General features: G+C 46.0%; 1 protein-coding gene across 3 annotated transcripts in view; it reads left to right on the top strand.

Annotated features, from left to right (window-relative positions):
- Nucleotides 1-17,700, top strand: part of GABRG3 (gamma-aminobutyric acid type A receptor subunit gamma3) — a 574,336-nt gene that overhangs the window by 54,032 nt on the left and 502,604 nt on the right. For all 3 annotated transcript variants that reach the window (XM_054451434.2, XM_063652473.1, XM_063652474.1), the window contains exon 3: nt 427-494. In XM_054451434.2, the coding sequence (XP_054307409.1) occupies nt 427-494 (68 nt within the window). The remainder of the gene's footprint in view (nt 1-426; nt 495-17,700) is intronic.

Raw genomic sequence — 17,700 nt, 5'->3', positions numbered from 1 at the left:
ACCCAACAACGTCACTGACATTGCTTCTCTCTTGTGTTGAGCTTTATAGCAAAACTTTGACATTAAATTACTCATGCAGCAGCTCACCTTGTATCTCCTATCTTTGCCATAAAAATCAGCTTAAGTAACGTTACGGTATATCTTTATAGTCTTCTATGACTGGCAACTTGCAGTGTATAAATATTCTATTTTCCTAGATAGAACTGAAAGGATACAAGTAAGAATCTCTCATCCTTCGAGAATTTTGTAAAGAAAGGCAGGCAGGGCTTGAATTATAATTACAAGAGAAGTCCCAAAGAAAGCCCTGCTCATATGTGTTTCCACCATGTCCTTGTGATGCTATGTATGAGACTTTAGGACTTGAATGTGCTCTCCTCTGTCTTTCTCCGGCACGAAGTATTAACATACATGTATTTTTCTCCACAGTAAAACCGACCGTAATTGACGTTGACATTTATGTTAACAGCATTGGTCCCGTGTCATCAATAAACATGGTAAGAAGCTCCTTTATTTTCTGATCTAACGGCTGTTGCACCTCTTCTTGTTACATTCTCATTGTGGATTTCTTTTTGAGATTTATCATGCAGGTTTAAAACCCACACTGACTTCTTAAATCTGTTAACACTTATTGGAATATTGAAAATGGTAAAAAAGAAATGAAGAAATAGAGCTTGTGACGGTAGTAGCATTTCGACTTTTAGTTTCTTCTTTCAACATCCAAGAGACCTGTCTTTTATAGTGTTTCTTAGGAAAGGATTCGAGATCACTCAGATTATACTTTTGTCTTCAGTTTGGACTTTGAGAATAAATAAACTGCCTCTGCTTTTTAGTATGGGATCAAATATGTGCTTTCCCCGAGTAGGGTATTCCCACAGGCTTATAAGCCAATTCAGCTCAAGAACTATTGGATGTGAAAGAAGTCCTTCCCTGTGCAAAAGTGCCTGGCTATGAAGCAAGTGTGGGGGTATTGGAATACGTTAGGGTGAGAGCCTTCTGTGGTGGGCTGAAGGCCACAGTCCACCTGCCAGCAAGGGGTTAACAGGATTACCTAGGATCCCCGAGCAGGCCTGGCAATTGGAGCAGGCCTGGCAATTGCAGCCTCAAGCGTTGTCAGGAGCTCCCGCCTGCGGAGGTCCTGCCTGTGCTCCCTGCTGCACATTTGCTCCTGATTTGGGGAGACATGTGAGGCCGAGGGAGGGGAATTGCCAAAATGCTGACTTAAATGTCTTCTTTTCATTGCAGTGCTCTGTGGATGGAAATAACCCCTCCAAAATTAGTTGCAAAATCATTTCTTTTCATTGCCAGATTTTAAAAGTGTTCTTTTCTCTGGTGATATAAGGGTTCCATGCAGGGGTAAAGTTATATTTGTGGGTGATTCACTTAAAAAATCTCCATATCATCCCTAAACTGGAGCAAAGAAGTGGAATGAATAAAGGAGAATTATTTCACACAACCTATGTGCTGCAGATGGCTGTATATTAAAATCAAGTTGTGAGTGTAATATTCCCTTTTCCCGATATGTCATTATTCAGTTGACGGCATAGAGTAACCCTTTCTTATGTATGTTTCTTGTTCTGGAGTTTTATTTTCTTGCATTTGTTCCACAACCGTTTATTCAACACCTTTATGTCTAACATGTATTTATGTCTAACACTCAAAGAAGAAGTGCCTTCCTGGATATATGGTTACAGAATTATTACGGGAAGTCAATTGCATTTGCATATAGAGGGATTTTCCTGCAGGCCTTTAACTTTAGAATTTACTTTGTGCCTCGTGTTAGGCTTTGTTATTGGAATCGACGGGAATTTTCATGTGGAAATCACGGGCTGCAGAGAAGGAGGCCGAGTGAGTGACAGGCTCCTTCAGGGTGATACGGCCCTGCTGCAGGAGTGGGAGGGACTTCTCCAGTGAGGTCCTCTTCATCTGAAACTTGACGGATAGGCAAGAGTTTGCTAGGTGGGATAAAGTTTGAAGGTCCTTAGTAACACAGGAGGACAGAGTGCATCACACAGCTGGGGACGAGGGAGTGATGTGTGGAGAGATGCCTGGAGAGGCACATGGGGGCAGCTTGTGAGCAAGGCCCTGAAGCTGCAGTTAAGGGTCAGACCTCAGCCTTCTCTTCATCCAAAACAGATCCCTGCATTTGGAAACCGTGAAAACCTTTTCCCATCAGAGATCTGAGCAGGTCATATTTCATGAGATTAGTTCAAATCCAGGCCAGGCACGGTGGCTCACACCTGTAATCCCAGCATTTTGAGAGGCTGAGGCAGGCAGATCACGAGGTCAGGAGTTCGAGACCAGCCTGGTCAACGTGATGAAACCCCGTCTCTACTAAAAATACAAAAAATCAGCTGGGCATGGTGGCAGGCGCCTGTAGTCTCAGCTACTCGAGAGGCTGAGGCAGAAGAATCGCTTGAATCCGGGAGGCGGAGGTTGCAGTGAGCCAAGATCAAGCCACTGCACTCCAGCCTGGGCTACAGAGCTAGACTTCATCTCAAAAAAAAAAAAAAAGAAATCCAGTAAGATCACTAGTCAGACCCCTCTCTCCCTGAAAAAAAACAAAAACTACATGATGATGCAGAGCTTGCATTAGGGACTTGAAATCATGAACTCTGATCCTTCCCTGTGGGGTGAGAAATGACCTTAGAATGGCCAGGGGCATCATAAGCCCTGGGCCCGGGAGAAGAACACGTGTGCACCAGCGTCCTGCTCATCTGGAGGCTGACACAGCAGGTTTCCAAGGCTGAGCTGTGGCAGGATGTGGAGTAGAAAGCTTTTTTCTATTAACTCTCTCATTTGTAAAACTTGCCCTGAATATTTTGAAACTTTAGTCCAGTTAGTTTTCTTTCTAGCATGGCTCTCTACCCTCCCGAAGGGGTGGGGAGCCAGTGTGGCTGCCTGCTGCTGTGTGAGTTGGAAGCAGCTGGCACGCAGCCCTGGGGAAGCCGAATGCTAGCAAGTGCTTTCCTCTGCAAACAGTGCCGAGGCCATAGTCAGCGCTCAGCAGGGATGGCACTGTCTAGGCCATTCTGGAGTCTGATTTCCTGAGGAAGACACAACATACTACTAGCCTACCTTGGCTCAGCAAAGCATAGAGGGCAGGCAAGGGTTTGTTTAAAACGCACACACACACACGCAGGCACACATGCACACACTCATGCACACACACAGGCACACACACGTATGCGTGCAGACACGCATCACACGCACACACAGGCACACACACAGGCACACACACATGCACGCACACAGGCACACACACATGCACACACATGCACATTTACATGTTTAATTCCCATGTTCTCCTTGGGCTAGTTGCTGTGTGTCTCTCTCTGTTCCTTCACGCACATTTGCCATCCGACTAATGTGAGGCACCGTGCTGGGTGAAGGTGAGACACCATGAACCAAGGCCTGCTTTGGTGGGGCAAGTCTGTGGATGAGCTGAGTGCCAGAGTGGAGGGAGGTTCCCTTCTAAGCAGCCTGGAGCTGGCAGGCTCTGGCTGGCCTGAGGGAAGTTTCAAAGCCCTCAGGAGGCAGGGGCCTTGGGGACCACTTCTGGAAGAATGAGTGTTTCTTACCTTTGCGCTGCGAATGCTTTGCTGGTACGCCAGAATGATAAAGGCATCTCACATTGCTGAGCACATTACATACACCTGCTATGTCTGTGAAACCAAACAACGCAATTTTAAAAGAAGTAAAGGGCTTAAAAATGAAACACAGATCTTAGGAAAAATAATAGAAATTTGAAAGTAGAGAACTGACGGTGTAGGTGGGTATTGGGGATTGAGTTAGCAATAAAAAAGAATATAAGAAAGACTAAAACAATCAAAGAATAGAAGATGAGAAGAAGCACAATTTAGAGATGCAGACAGGGTTTAAGGATGTAAATTTGTGTTGGGGGTTTGACCGTAAAGGTAAAGCCTGGTAAAATTATGGCTTCTTTTCCAAATAGTCATTTAACAATCAATGAAACAGGGAGCAATGACTATTTCACCTTCTCCTTCCTCTTCTTCCTCCTCCTTCTGTCACACTTTCTGCCTTTTATTGATATTATTAACACTGAAGATTCCGCCTCAGCCATTCCTTCTGTTGAGTGGAAATGAAGTTGTGTCTCAATCTATTGTTTAATAGATTATCTTTATCTTGTTTATCCTGGAGCTGTTTATGCTTTTTCTAGTTATTGAGATTAGAAATGGGACCAGGGGAATGTTCCTTTACATGAAGCTTTCACAGCATCCTCTGCCTTTGTTGCTGCAACATACCTAAATGTGTACCATTCATCCTAGAAAGTGTGCGTGGTTTGTTTCCACACCAGGAAAGCTACATGCAAGGGAGCTTGTGAGTTTATTTTTGAGAATATCCACTTCAAGCAGCCTTTTAGGAAAGCAAAGAAGAAAACCAATACTCTGACACTTACTCTGTGCTATTGACCCCAAATCCTTTAATCTTCACAGGACCTTGGTGGAGAAGATATTGACCTTTCTGCTTGTTTGTGTCCAGTAAGTGGGAGCTTGTGGAGGAGATCTTAGAGCAAGGTTCTGAGTGTGCCCTGCTTGGCAACAAAGCCCTGGCTTTGTTTCCTAATCAATAAGGACACACAGCAGCTGTACATACCTGTAGGGTCACAGCCTTAACATGGAACTCAAGACATAAAAGGCTCAGTGTTAGCATTGCTTTTCTGTGTTTTTTTTTTAAGAATAAAATTAATAAATTTTATTTTTTGAGCATTTTTAGGTTTACATAAAAATTGAGCAGAAAGTAGAGTTCCCCTGTATATTTTCCTCTACAGACAGACAGTCAGACACACACACACATACACACACACACACACCACACCACACATTATTATTAACATCTTGTGTTAGTGTATTTTATTTGTTACAATGGATGAATGCACCTTAATCCATCTTTATCATCCAAAGCCTTTGGCTTACATTAGGATTCACTTTTGGTGTTGTTTATTTTATGGATTTCGACAAATGTCTAATGCCATGTATCTGCCACTATAGTATCTTAAGACTAGTGGCACTGCCCTTAAATCCTCTGTGCTCCACCTGTTTATCCCTTCCTCTGCCCAGACGCTGGCAACCACTGATATTTTTACTGTTTCCATAGTTTTGCTTTTTCCTAAGTGTCATATACTTCAAATTATACAATAGTCAGCCTTGTAGGATGGCTTTTTTTTCCTTCGTTTTAAAAAGTACTGATACTAATTCATCTGCGGAAATCTAAGACTTGTAGGATGGCTTTTTTTCCTTCGTTTTAAAAAGTACTGATACTAATTCATCTGAGGAAATCTAAGACTTGTATGTGACTATAGAGTGACCATGTGTTACCAGAAATTAATGGGATGGCTCTGTGGATTGTGGGACAGGTCCAACATCACCAGAATTATATTATATGATAGATAACCTACATGTTTAAAACTGAGAAGATGACATGCAGCCAGAGAAATCATAAGAGAACACATGAGGCCTCTCAACCTTATCTCTGCTCCATTCCGCTTGTGGCTGAAGCTTTAAGAAGTGAAGTCAGGATACCAAGTCCTGATTAGGGCCTGTGGAAGGTAAATTCCATTTGGACATTACTGGAGGATGATCTATTGCTTTGTGGAACTCTTTTGGAGTCATCTAAACTCAGGAAAGTTTAAAATAAGTGACAGCTGAAGCACCATGGTGCCCCTGACCTTGTTTTTTCTTTGCATTTCTTCTGCGTAAAGTTCTTAGCAGTTTTTGCATCTGTAGTTTGATAACTTTCAGCAGTGTTTGAAAAAGAATGGCCATTATTTCTTCAATATTGTTTTGGCACCGTTCTAGGACTCTGGTCATATGGAGGTTACATGTTTCTCCCAGGTCCCACTTGCTTTTATGCTTGTGCTGTTTTTTATTTCTTCCTTTGCACTCCATTTTTCGGCGTATGAAGTTACTCTTCATCTCTGTCCTGTGATCTTTTAAAGCTGTCTATTGAGTTCTTGATTTCAGTTATTATGTTTTCAGTTCGAAAATTTTAATTTGATTCTGTCTAATGTATGTTAGTTCTCTGGTGAGATTCTCCATCTTGCAATCTGTTTTCTGGAACACATTAACCATGAAGTCCCTGCTGCCATCTCTGGTTCCATTTCTAATGTCTGTTTTCTTGCTTCTTTCTATTACTTGGTATGCCTGATATATTAGTTTGTTTGTATTGCTTTAAAGGAATATGTGAAACTGGGTAATTTATAAAGAAAAGAGGTTTACTTGGTTCACAGTTCTGCTGGCTGTACAAGCATGGCACCAGCATCTGCTTCTGATGAGAGCCTCAGGAAGCTTCCAATCATGGCAGAGGTGAAGGGGCAGCCAGCATGTCAATGGTGACAGGGAGCAAGAGAGAGAGGGAGGAGGTGCCAGCCTCTTTTAAACAACCAGATCTCTTGTGAACTAACAGTGAGAACTCACTCATTACCATGAGGACAGCGCTAAGCTATTCATGAGGGATCCATGTCTATGATGCAAACACCTCCCGCCAGGCCCCACATCCAACAAGGGAATCACATTTTAACATGAGATTTGGAGGGGATGAAACATCCAAACCATATCACCTGGTGATTTTCATTGTGTACAAAGATTTATAGAGGCATTGGGTGGTTTTTCCCTTGCCTCTGTGTAGGTCTGAGCTGGCCTTGCAGAGGGCTCCACTGGGCTCTGGTTCCCCTACCTTTCTGCATCGTTCCCCAGAGGTCCCAACTGAGGGCCTGGAATGTGTCAACACCAAAAAATGGCTGAAAATACAGCCCTTCTTTTTAAGCCATTTTTACTATTGTTTTTTAACCTCTTATGTTGTACAACTTAGTCAGTAAATGTGTCGAGGAGATAGCCAGTATTGGTTGGCTTTCTTCTCTGACATTCATATTCCCTGAAATTGTGGCCCCTCCTTTTCTGACTCCTTGGCCAGTTTTTCCCTCAAGCTCTCCCGGGTTCTTTATTGTCTCTGTCCAGGTTTTCACATTACGTGCCCTGTCAGCAGAAGACAAGTTCTCAGGGGAAGTGGCGTGCAGGAAATGTTTACCATGGTGAGCCTGCTGCCTCTGTTTTGGCTTCTCCAAATGGATTTTTGCTTAGCTTTCTCGCTTGCTCTTAGTGAGAGTGCCAGTCTACTGCAAGGTATGCCATCCTAGCCATGCATCATTGATTTGGAAATTTAAGTTTAGGTGGAATAAGGATTGATTCTGGATAGCTAGCAAGGAAAAGTAAGTTGGAGCAGAGTCAAAGCAGATACAATCTGACTGGGAGATTTTTGTTGTTGTCGCTTTGGTAACCTCCTGAACTGCCTTCAGGTTAGCGAATAAGAGGATTTTCTAGGGTCCATTGTTTTCAGGTTTTTTCTATAAAATAATGATGCTTTGAACGACACTAAAGGATACGAATTATGTATTTATTTTAGCAATATTAGCTTTAGATGGAAAAAGCATGTGGCCCTTTTCAGTTGTTTAAGAGGATGATGGTCTTATATGTGGTTTTAATATTATTTCATAAAATGAGCAATATTTCATTTTCCACTTGAAAAATGAAAAAATTGTATTGCTGTCATAGTTTTTATTATGGTTTTATGCATTAATATAGTATATAGTAAATGTTCAAAAGGATTGTTTGTTGCTATTCTTGCTGTTCTTGCTATTATATTACAACCTGTAAATTTTGTGACACTTTCAGTTTTATGTCATCCATGAATTCTCCCCTCAGTGTTCATGGCCTTTGGACCTGAGGAATTGGCATTACTGGCAAGCTTGTTAGAAATGCAGAGAATCATGCCAAACCCCAGATCTCCTTGAATCAGAATCTGCATTTTAACAGGATCTCCAGATCGTTGTCATTCACCTTAAAATGTGAGGGATACCATCTAACTCATCATGACTTCTCCATATGAGAAGCATGCACAACTTACCCTGTATGAAAACGTATATGCCTGTGTTGATGCCTTAATTTGATGTTTTCTATTCCAGAAAAGCATACATCTCCTCTGGCTTTGTGGATCTCCTGTCGTCCTCTTTCTGCAGAGTTAGAGAATAGTCCATCACTGAAGATTCAGGCCATGCATGTAACTCAGGGCCAGTTCTCTTAATGCTCTCATTTTATGTTAGGGCAAATTAAGAAGTCTGCCCATGGCCACATGGTCAGTGTGATATTTATTTGTTTTATTTTATTTAAAAAAAGAAGTGAAAAATAATACCTTTGCACATTAAGTGTGTGTGTTCAAGATTTGTTTCATCACTGGAAGAATAACTCTTTCCACACTAATAATAGGAACAATAATATTTAAGATATACATGTTAGTAAGTAAAACAATAGAGTAAGACCCTGGAGGAGCCACGCAAGGTATGTGGGAATGATCTCTGCAAATTAACAAAAAAAATCTCCAAGAACAAAAAAGAAGATGACACTTAAAGGCTTTCGAGCCTGAGATCCATCGAGTCTTGTTGTGTGGCAGATGCCCATGAGCCCTGGACCAAGGCCCACTGTCTTTTTGGTCACTTACCCCAAGCATCCAGTCCAGAGGCCCTTGTAAATATATGTCAATATAACAGTCCTTATCTCCCTCTGCCTCTCACATGCATGCCTGCTAGTCTGTTTTTCTGTGTGAACACATCCTGCTCTACACGCCTGCACACTACTGTCTTCAGGTCACAATTTTCTTAGTTAATAGGCTTCTTTTGCTCCAGTAGTCTTAGCTAACACTGTGTCCAGGGCTTCTGCTCTTTTGAGGATGTAATCCTGACATTAAACCTATGAGGCCATGGCTGTCAGCACCTAAGATCACGGGTAATGGAGTGACACAGCTTAGGAGACTCCTCTGAGAGTTCACAGGCCGTCCATCTGGAAGATGAAAGGACCACCTCGCACATGTCTCCATCCCTGGAAGAAGAAGGGAACCTGGGTGGGCTTGGCTAAAAGGCATGTCTGATGTGTAAAACTGCTTAATTTTAAGCTCACACTCTGTGTCCTCTTTTCTCTGTCCTCTGGTGTCTTAGAACTTCTCACCATTTTATACAAAATGTCATTAGAGATGCCAGCTGGTAGGATGGGGTGTTGTCCATTGTAGGAATGAATGGGAACTTTTCAGTGATTTAGGGACACTGAGATGTCGGTAATCATGATAAGACACCGGATCTTTGTTAGCAGCGATCTCATGCACTGACTCCTTCAAATGTGTGAATAGCTTCTTATTTTCCTTTCATCTTGAACTTTTGCACTTCGATTGGATATTTCACAATTGATTTTCCTCATTCTTCACAGTGTGAGCTACATAATGTACCTCTGACAAGAGCACCATCTTTATGTTCCACAAAACTCCTTTTGTGAAAAGGTGGGGCTGTTGGGTTGGGCCCCCTATTAGCACATTTGAAGAAACTCTCCCGCTTCACCTTGACAGGTTTGCTGCAAGCCCCTGCACAGGCCACACTTGCCTAGAGACAGGGAGCCACGTGGAGCTTGCCACAGCCGGGTGTGCGTGGACAGCAGGATTGGGGAAGGACAGGAGGAGGCACTGTTATGGGCCCTGTGGTGGGTGCTGATGTGCATCTTACACAGAAGCCCCTTGGGCAGCACTGTGGAGGATGGCGGTGGGGGCTGGAAAGGCTGAGTTACACAGATGTGAGGGGTAATGTAAAATTCCAGGGTGGGCAATGGTGAGTTCTGAGTCTGAAGATTTGCAATGGGCTGCAGAAGAGGGTGTGGATTCGAGAAATATAACCTCCAAGACATGATTGAATGCACATATGCATTGAGGAGTGGGAGAAGTCAAGGGTAACTCACATCCTAACAGCATTTGCTAATCCAATAAATATGTCTGAGCGCCTGCTATGTGCAAGATGCTGAAGCAGGTAATGGGAACACAGCAGTGAAGGGAATTAATAAAGCTGTGGTGTTCATGAGGCTTCAGTTTCTTTGAGGTAAGACATCGAATAAGCAAACATGCACACTGTTATTTCAAATTGTGGACAGTTTTATAAAGAAATTAAACTCCTGGGTGTGGCCACCCCATGAAGGTTTCCTTGCATAGAATTTGGGCCAGGCAGGAGAGGGGAGGAAGCTTCGACATGAGAGCTCCTATGCGCCAGATCACAGGGGAGCCCTGCAGACCAATGTGAGGGGACTGCATTTTGTTCTGGCCTCAGGAAGAAGCCTATGCAAGGTACTGAGCAGGGAAATTGTGTAACGTGTTTCACTTTTAAATGCCGGCCGGGCACATTGGCTCACACCTGTAATCCCAAGATTTTGGGAAGCTGAGGCGGGCGGATCATGAGGTCAGGAGTTGGAGACCAGCCTGACCAACATGGTGAAACACTGTCTCTACTAGAAATACAAACATTAGCTGGGCTTCGTGGCATGCACCTGTAATCCCAGCTACTCAGAAGGCTGAGGCAGGAGAATCACTTGAACCTGGGAGGCAGAGGTTGCAGTGAGCTGAGATCGCACCATTGCACTCCAGCCTGGGCGACAGAACAAGACTCTGTCTCAAAAATGATAATAATACTAATAATGCCGTACACTGACTATGTGAGGGGTTGAAAGGCCAGCCTTCCCTGACCTCAGTTCCTTGGAGACAGTAGAATACAGCTATGAATCTTGTCGACAGAGCCTTTCATATGTTGAATTATGTCCCCCACAAAATGTATAGGTTGAGTCCCATCCTCCAATTCCTTAGAATATGACTTTATTTGGAAATGGGGTCATTGCAGATGTAATTCATTAAGGTCATTCTGGAGAAGGATGGCCCCTACTGCAATGTGACTGATGTCCTTACAAAGAGGGGAGATTTGGAGACGACTCACGTGCTCACCAGGAGAACGCCATGTGAAGAAGGAGGCAGGGATCGGGGTGATCCTCTATAAGCCAAGGAACACTGAAGATACTGGCAAATACCAGAAGCTGCTATTTGCTGTAAGCAGCTTCTCCCTTACAGCCCCCAGAGAGCACCAGCCCTGCTGACGCCTTGATCTCGGCCTTCCACCCTCCAAAACCCGGAGAGAATAAACAACTGTTGTGTGAGCCCCAGGCAGTCGTGCTGCATTACCGCAGCAGCGCGGCACTAGCACTAACACAGGCCTAGCCTACATTTCGCAGGTCCTGTCCATACATAAGAGATTCTGTAAGAATTGAAGAAAGAGGAGAGAAACACAAGGGTGGCTTGACAGTCAACAGGGACAGGTTTATTTTCAATAAACCAGAGAGGCGCAACTGGCTGAGTTAGGTCAGAGGCACTCTCTCTTATAGACAAAGAGTTTGTAAGGATTCAGGGTGGGAGAGTTTATCAGAGGCTTGGACTGCTTCTGTGTCTCTTTGTTGTGGTTATCTGGGAGGGAGAGTTGTGTGTCTCTTCCCATACATCTTTCTGCAGCTGCAGGCATATCCCCTGAGTCTGCTTTTAGCTTCCCTATCTTAGTGTACCTGGAGGGAAAGGAAGGTGCTCATTAAGGGCCACTGTTTTACTGGGGCCCATTGGATGAGGGTGAAGTTTGGCAGTTACGCAAGAGACTTTCCTCCCACCTTCCTCTGTGCCTGAGCTGTCTTATCTGTGTTTTACTATCTGCTCTTTCTGGCTGCTGGTAGTTAGAAGAGAAGTGATTTCCTTGAAATGAAGGAGTCTTGAAAGGGAGCTGGAGTTTAAAGTGATGGTATTTGTCTGAGATCATGGTGCTCCTGCTCTGTGAGATTCCTACTTTCCACATGCTACTGACTTGCTGCTTGCCTGGGAGGCTGTGTTTCACCCTTGCCCTCACCCCGTCCCCAGCATGCAGGGTCCCAGCCAGGCGCTGGCCGGCAGATGCGCGGAAGAGCCTGCAGCATCCCTCTGTGTGCAGCTGCTTAGCAAGGTCGAGAGCTGTCCTGGTCGGATCCTGGTCCATGCTCCATAACTAGTCCCAGAACAGCCCCGTCTCGGTCCGGTTGGCCGCTATAACAAATACCTTAGACTGGGTAATTTACATACTGCAGGCATTTATTGCACACAATTCTAAGACTGGGAAGTCCAAGATCAAGGCGCCGGCAGGTGCAGTGTAGGGTGAGGGCTGCTCTCTGCTTCTGTGGTACTTTCTGTGTGTCCTCACATGGTGCAGAGGACATAAATGTGAGGGAAACCTTCCTTCATGTCTGCAGGGTCTCTCAGTCATGTCGTTCTATACCAAGGTCTTATTACTCCCCAAGCCCAGGTATTCTTTTGAGGCATCAAATTCCAAGGCTGGGAGTTCGATGAGTTTCTCACCTCTTCTGTCCCATGGCAGGTGTGCCCACCACCTATGGACACTAGTGCTGCTCACCACACTCCTCTTCCCTGGCACCACACTCTTCTTCTCCTGGACACCGCTGGCTTCCTTGCCCTGTGTTAGGGTTGGCAGAGCCTGAAAAGCTGGGAAAGTGGCACAGAGTGTGTCGATACCTTTCAACCAAGCTCTCGGGGCCTGGGGCACATGGAAACCATGCAGTGTGGCCTCTCAGGGGTGCAGGGAGCCCCGCCCCAGAAAGGCAGAGGGTAGGGGGCAAGTGTGTTGGGGAGTTGGGGATGTCAGAGTGACAGCAGAAGAGCCAGAGCTCGGCCATGGGAACGTCAGCAAAGAACTGTCAGGAAGAAACTGATCTCCTGAGAGAGGGAAAGGTATGCCACTCTCCCCTCCCGGGTGGAGCCTGAGGAGATGTGTGCCATGAGTAAGGTGGCGCCTTATCAAAGAAAAGCAGAGCCAGCAGAAATCAAATCAGCGATGGCACATTTTATTCAGGACTATTGCAAAGGGAAAAAGAGACTCCAGTGAAGAGCTGGGCTGGGCTCCTTTACAAATATAGCAGGGACGAGTGGGCATGATGGCCAAGGAGCAGAGGGTCAGTGGGTGGAAAGTTACTCAGAGGAGGTGCCAAGTCTGCGGGCAGTTCTGGCCGAACCAGCCTAAAGGGGTTCCTGCTGAAGGCAGGTCAGCATGGTTCTGTGAGGGAATTCTTGCCAGACTGACTTAGCTGGGGTTCTTGCTAATGGGCCTAGGAGAAGGATCAGGACCTGACTGAAGACTGGCCAAGCACAGGATCTTTGTCACATTGAGGACAGGGTGTGGAGCTAGACCGAGCTAGACCATGGGGCTGCCTGCTACAGGGACACTGGGCTTCCTGCACTGAATAAGAGAGAAAGGTACAGAAGTGCAGCCGGCCTGGTGGCCCTGTCATTTCTTAGCCGGCTGCACCACGGAGTGGCCTTAGGTCCCTGCGTGCTGCTCAGCAGTGGTGTGTAAGGAATCCCTGCATTGGGAGGAAGCTGAATCCAGTGACCGCCAGCTCCACAAACATGAAGTGTTATGAAGATGCCACAAGGAGAGTGCTTCACAGCATCATTTGATTCTTCAGCCCCCAAATCCATTTTCCAACTCAACTCTAAGTAGGATCCACTGTTTCCTGACAGTGCATGCAGCTGTCAGGAAAGCACAGAACTTTCTTTTGTCAGCATTCCCTAGTCTTTTATGAGGCAGAACTGTATTCCTGAGGCCTGTGCTAAAGGAAATACCAGACCCTATCGGTGTGCGGGAGGCACCCCTCGCTGTCACCCCGTGGTCCGCCATTGAGGTTGCGTTGATGATCCGTCCACCCCTAGTGCCCCTAGAATCTACTATGGAGCTGCGCTAGACTTATGCAGCCACTCACCGAGGAGAATCTGTCTCTTATTTCATCTTCCCAGGAAGTTCCTCCTTGCTGGGACACTTTTCTTCCCTTTTCTGCTCCCTCCATCCCACTTAATTCTTGGGTCTCCTTTCTTCACCTTCCCCAAGTCTCCATTGGCCTGAGCAGCTGCCCTTTGGCCCACACCTTCGCAATTGGTGGTGCCTTGCAGCACGGGATGGCAGAGAAGGGCTGGGCCTGTCCGGATGAGGTGAGTGTCCCAGGCAGGTGGGAGTCCAGAGGACGCATTTCCACTTGCTGTGTTCAGGGTGACCCATGACAGGTGCTGAGCTGCCAGGCTTCCGTCCACAGAAACCAATCTGACTGTAACTTCTTTGTCCCTTGAAGAGCCCTTGAGATGCAGCCAGGGTACAGAGCAGGCAAATCAAATGGCTGGTCATTGCAAGCAGGCAGGCAGCTCCTGTGCTTCCCATAGGGCATAGCTGACTTCTCCCAAGTCACTGGGTGTGTCCAGAGGAAAGTGAGTTGCTGGGGGTTGGATGGGGTGGGGAAATACACACATGGGGTGGCCTCTGTGGTCTCATCCAAGGTGAAAGTCCTATGATTCCATGAGTCTGTGACACAAAAGGGAAATTTGATTTTATAATACAGAAGAAAGTCTTTTAAAATTTCCTACCAACAATTAATTTTGCCAGTGATTTGCAATCACTCACCTTTTGTTTCTTGATGCTCTCATCTCTCCCATCCTCTCTCATAATACAGCAGTCTAAAGATAGACGCGTCCTTGGAACTGTGCAGGGAAAATGAATTGGAGTTATCAAAGAAAGTATTACAATACTGTTTTCCTTTCCCTTTTCTCTCTTTTTTGGCTGCGAAGTTACACGTTAGAGATTTTGAGAAAGACATTAAATGAGGAAAGCAATTAAGATTTAAGCATTGGAAAGGAATTTACATGAGATAAGAAGGGACCATATGAAATTGGTTCTCCTTTCTTCTCCTTCTGAAATTGTTCTGAACGACTCTATCGTGATAAAACTGACCAGCAAGACCCTGTTTCTGTGAAGAGTAGGCTCTGGCCTCTCTGTGAGGTGTGCTTGTGCAGGGAGAAAACTCTTCCAATATCCAACATTCAAACAGCATTTGTGGACCATATTTACTGAAATTTTTTTCTCTCTTTTGCAATGTTGAATGAACCAAAAACCACTGAAAAGAGACAAATTTAGATGGTATATGCACCATTCACAATGCTTATTATAAAACTCCTATAATTTTTGCATCTTGTTTAGTTTATGTGTGCTTTTTAACCTAAACATTTTTTTTTTTTTTTTGAGGTGGGGTCTCTCTGTGTCACCCAGGCTGGAGCACAGAGGTGCAATCTTGGCTCATTGCTACCTCTTCCTCTCAGGCTCAAGCGATCCTCTTACCTCAGCCTCCCAAGTAGCTGGGACCACAGGCACATGCCACCATTCTCAGCTAATTTTTGTATTTTTGATAGAGGCAGGGTTTTCCCATGTTTCCCAGCTGGTCTCAAATTACTGAGCTCAAGCAATCTTCCTTCCTTGGCCTCTCAAAGTGCTGGGATTACAGGTGTGAGCCATCACACCCAGCCAACCTAAACCTTTTTAAACCTGTGCTGCAGACATAATTTCTACCATCTTCCTAGCTCTCACGGTGTGGCTATCCAGTAAATACTTCTCACTCAGTAAATTCTTAATTGAACATCCTAACTGATTCTTCTAAATAAACTTCTCCTTTTTGGTTTCCATATTATTCTTAGTGTGTTCATGTACTACATTTGCCAATCATCAAAGGCAGAAACACTTGGAATCATCTTTGATCTTGTGTCTTTGACTTTCTGCATGTGTCTGTCACCAGATATGTTGGCCAGGTGATCCTACCAGCATGCAGTTTGAGCTCTGAACTCCTCTCTAAGTCTCCAGGAAGACACAGCAACAGGAGAGGTGCCATCAGTCCCAGGACTTCAGGTCCTGCAGGGGGAGGCCTTTGTTGTCCCTCCCTGGTTGAGGTGTTCTGGTACTTGAGGTGGGAGGTGAGACCTCTGAGAGGTCTTCATGCAGATGAAGGAAGGGTGGCATCCTTCCAAACATTCCTGTTCTACATGCAATGCAGGTCTCCTCTTTTAGGCCTTGTTTTGTGTGATTTGATTTCTTCAGTGGAAACTAAGGCAGGGAGCCCAAGCTGACCTCAGTGAACGAGGTTCTTCAAAGGCCAGATCTACATGAGGACACAGGATACTGTGGTCTGGCTGGATGCAAGCGGCTGCCCATGTGGGTCCCGTCTGCATCCCCTCTCAGCAGCGTTTGTCCCCTAGACCAGAGAATTCCGGTTGAGAAGCTCCCAAATCCCCACCCTTTGTTCCTCTAAAGACTTACACAGGAGCCAAGTATATGAAATGAATGAAAGTTGGAGCTTCAGGGATGCGAGTGGGAGGAGGGAGCTGGAGCCTCCCCTGCCACCTGAGGGCCCTCACCCAAACGCTGCAGCCTTCCTGCTGCTTGCTGACTTGGACGCATCCTCCTCCATCCCTCTTCCACACTGCTGCCAAGCCGCCCTCCAGAACGGGCCAAGGGGCCTGGCGGCCCTCTGCTGCCAGCTTCAGAGGATGCCCGTTGCCTCCCTGGTGCAGTGCGGTGGTTGCAGCTGGCTCACCCTCCCTGGGTGCTGTTTCTGACTCCTCCTCTGCCCTCCACTGTACCCCGCACACATCACCACACTCGCTGGTGCAGTTCTGTGGGAGCCGCCCCTTGCTTCATGCTCCCTTGGCTTCCAGGCTCAACTCCCAAAATCCTGGTGCCTGGGTGTCAGTCTCTCCACATGCCCTTGGGGCTATGCCCCTGGGTGGTGCTGCTTCCTCCCGTGGGAATGCTCAGCCACCTGGACGACTCTCACCGTCTGGTCCAACAACCTGAGTCAGGCTGGCCTGTCCTGGGAAGCTTTCTGCATCACTCTCGGTGGGGCCAGGGCCTCCCTGTGGTGTGGCCAGGAAGCGTGTGCAGACAAGTGCCAGACAGTTGGAGATGCTGTTGTCACTGTCCTGTCTTGAGGCTTGCATGTTGCAGTCAGTCATAAGCCATCAAGGGTGGGGGCCTTGTATCCCTTTCTCCAGCCACGGGCTCCATGACCAGCCCTGATCAGATGCTCAATAACTGTCTTGTTCTATATGCACCTAACTTGCTCGTGCTCCTTCTTGTGTCTGGAAGCTCTTCCCCACCTGGTGAAGTGACTCCCATCTTTCCAGCCCCATTCTAATACCCTCCATTTCTTCAGTAAAGCTTTCCTTCACAAAGCCCAGGCAGAGTTGTTGATTAGATGGAATTTGGTGGGACCCTCAGTTTTTCTACAACTCAGAACAACACCACATTCCCCGACTGTTTCTTTGATGTAAATATTGTATTTATCCATCAGGCTAGGAGTGTGCAGTTAAGGATTGTTAAAGAGTTTATAGGAGACCATGAGTTTAGACTGAGCTCCTGCACTAGGCATTGGCAGACCAGACCAGCTCAGAACCAACTCACTCATGTTCTACATCAGCAAACTGAACTCTGAAACAGGAATTTTCCAAGGCAGAGAAGCACAGCAGTCCGTCAGAAGGGGCCAGCTCACCTGAGCTGGTATCATAGGAAGTCCCCTCTGTTTTAACCCAACAAGGAGAGTAACTTTGAGATGCCTGATCTGCTGTTTGTCCCATGCTTCTGCTTCCTTCAGCCCTTTTCTGCCTGCAGAGCCCCCCCTCTGCTCAGCTCGCCGGAACACTCATTCTGTCTTATGGAATGAGGCATTGCTTGATTCTAGAATTGTCCTAATTTTTGTCTTTTAACAGTGTGAGTTAGTTACCTATTGCTGTGTAACGAAGTACCCCAGTGCTTTGTGGCTTCAAAGAACACATTTTTTACCTCGCAGTTTATATGGTTAGGAATTTGGGCAGAGCTTAGCTGGCTCCTCCGCTTCAGGGTCCCTCACAGTCTGCAGCAGTGCTGGGCCTGCAGTCCTCCGGAGGCTGGGCCCAGAAGAAGCTGCTTCCAGAACCGTCTCCTGGCTGCCAGCAGGA

This window comes from Pongo pygmaeus, chromosome 16, assembly GCF_028885625.2.
Source record: "Pongo pygmaeus isolate AG05252 chromosome 16, NHGRI_mPonPyg2-v2.0_pri, whole genome shotgun sequence".
Taxonomy (NCBI): domain Eukaryota; kingdom Metazoa; phylum Chordata; class Mammalia; order Primates; family Hominidae; genus Pongo; species Pongo pygmaeus.
Note: the sequence above shows the minus strand (reverse complement) of the source record. Positions and strands in the feature narration are given on the sequence as shown.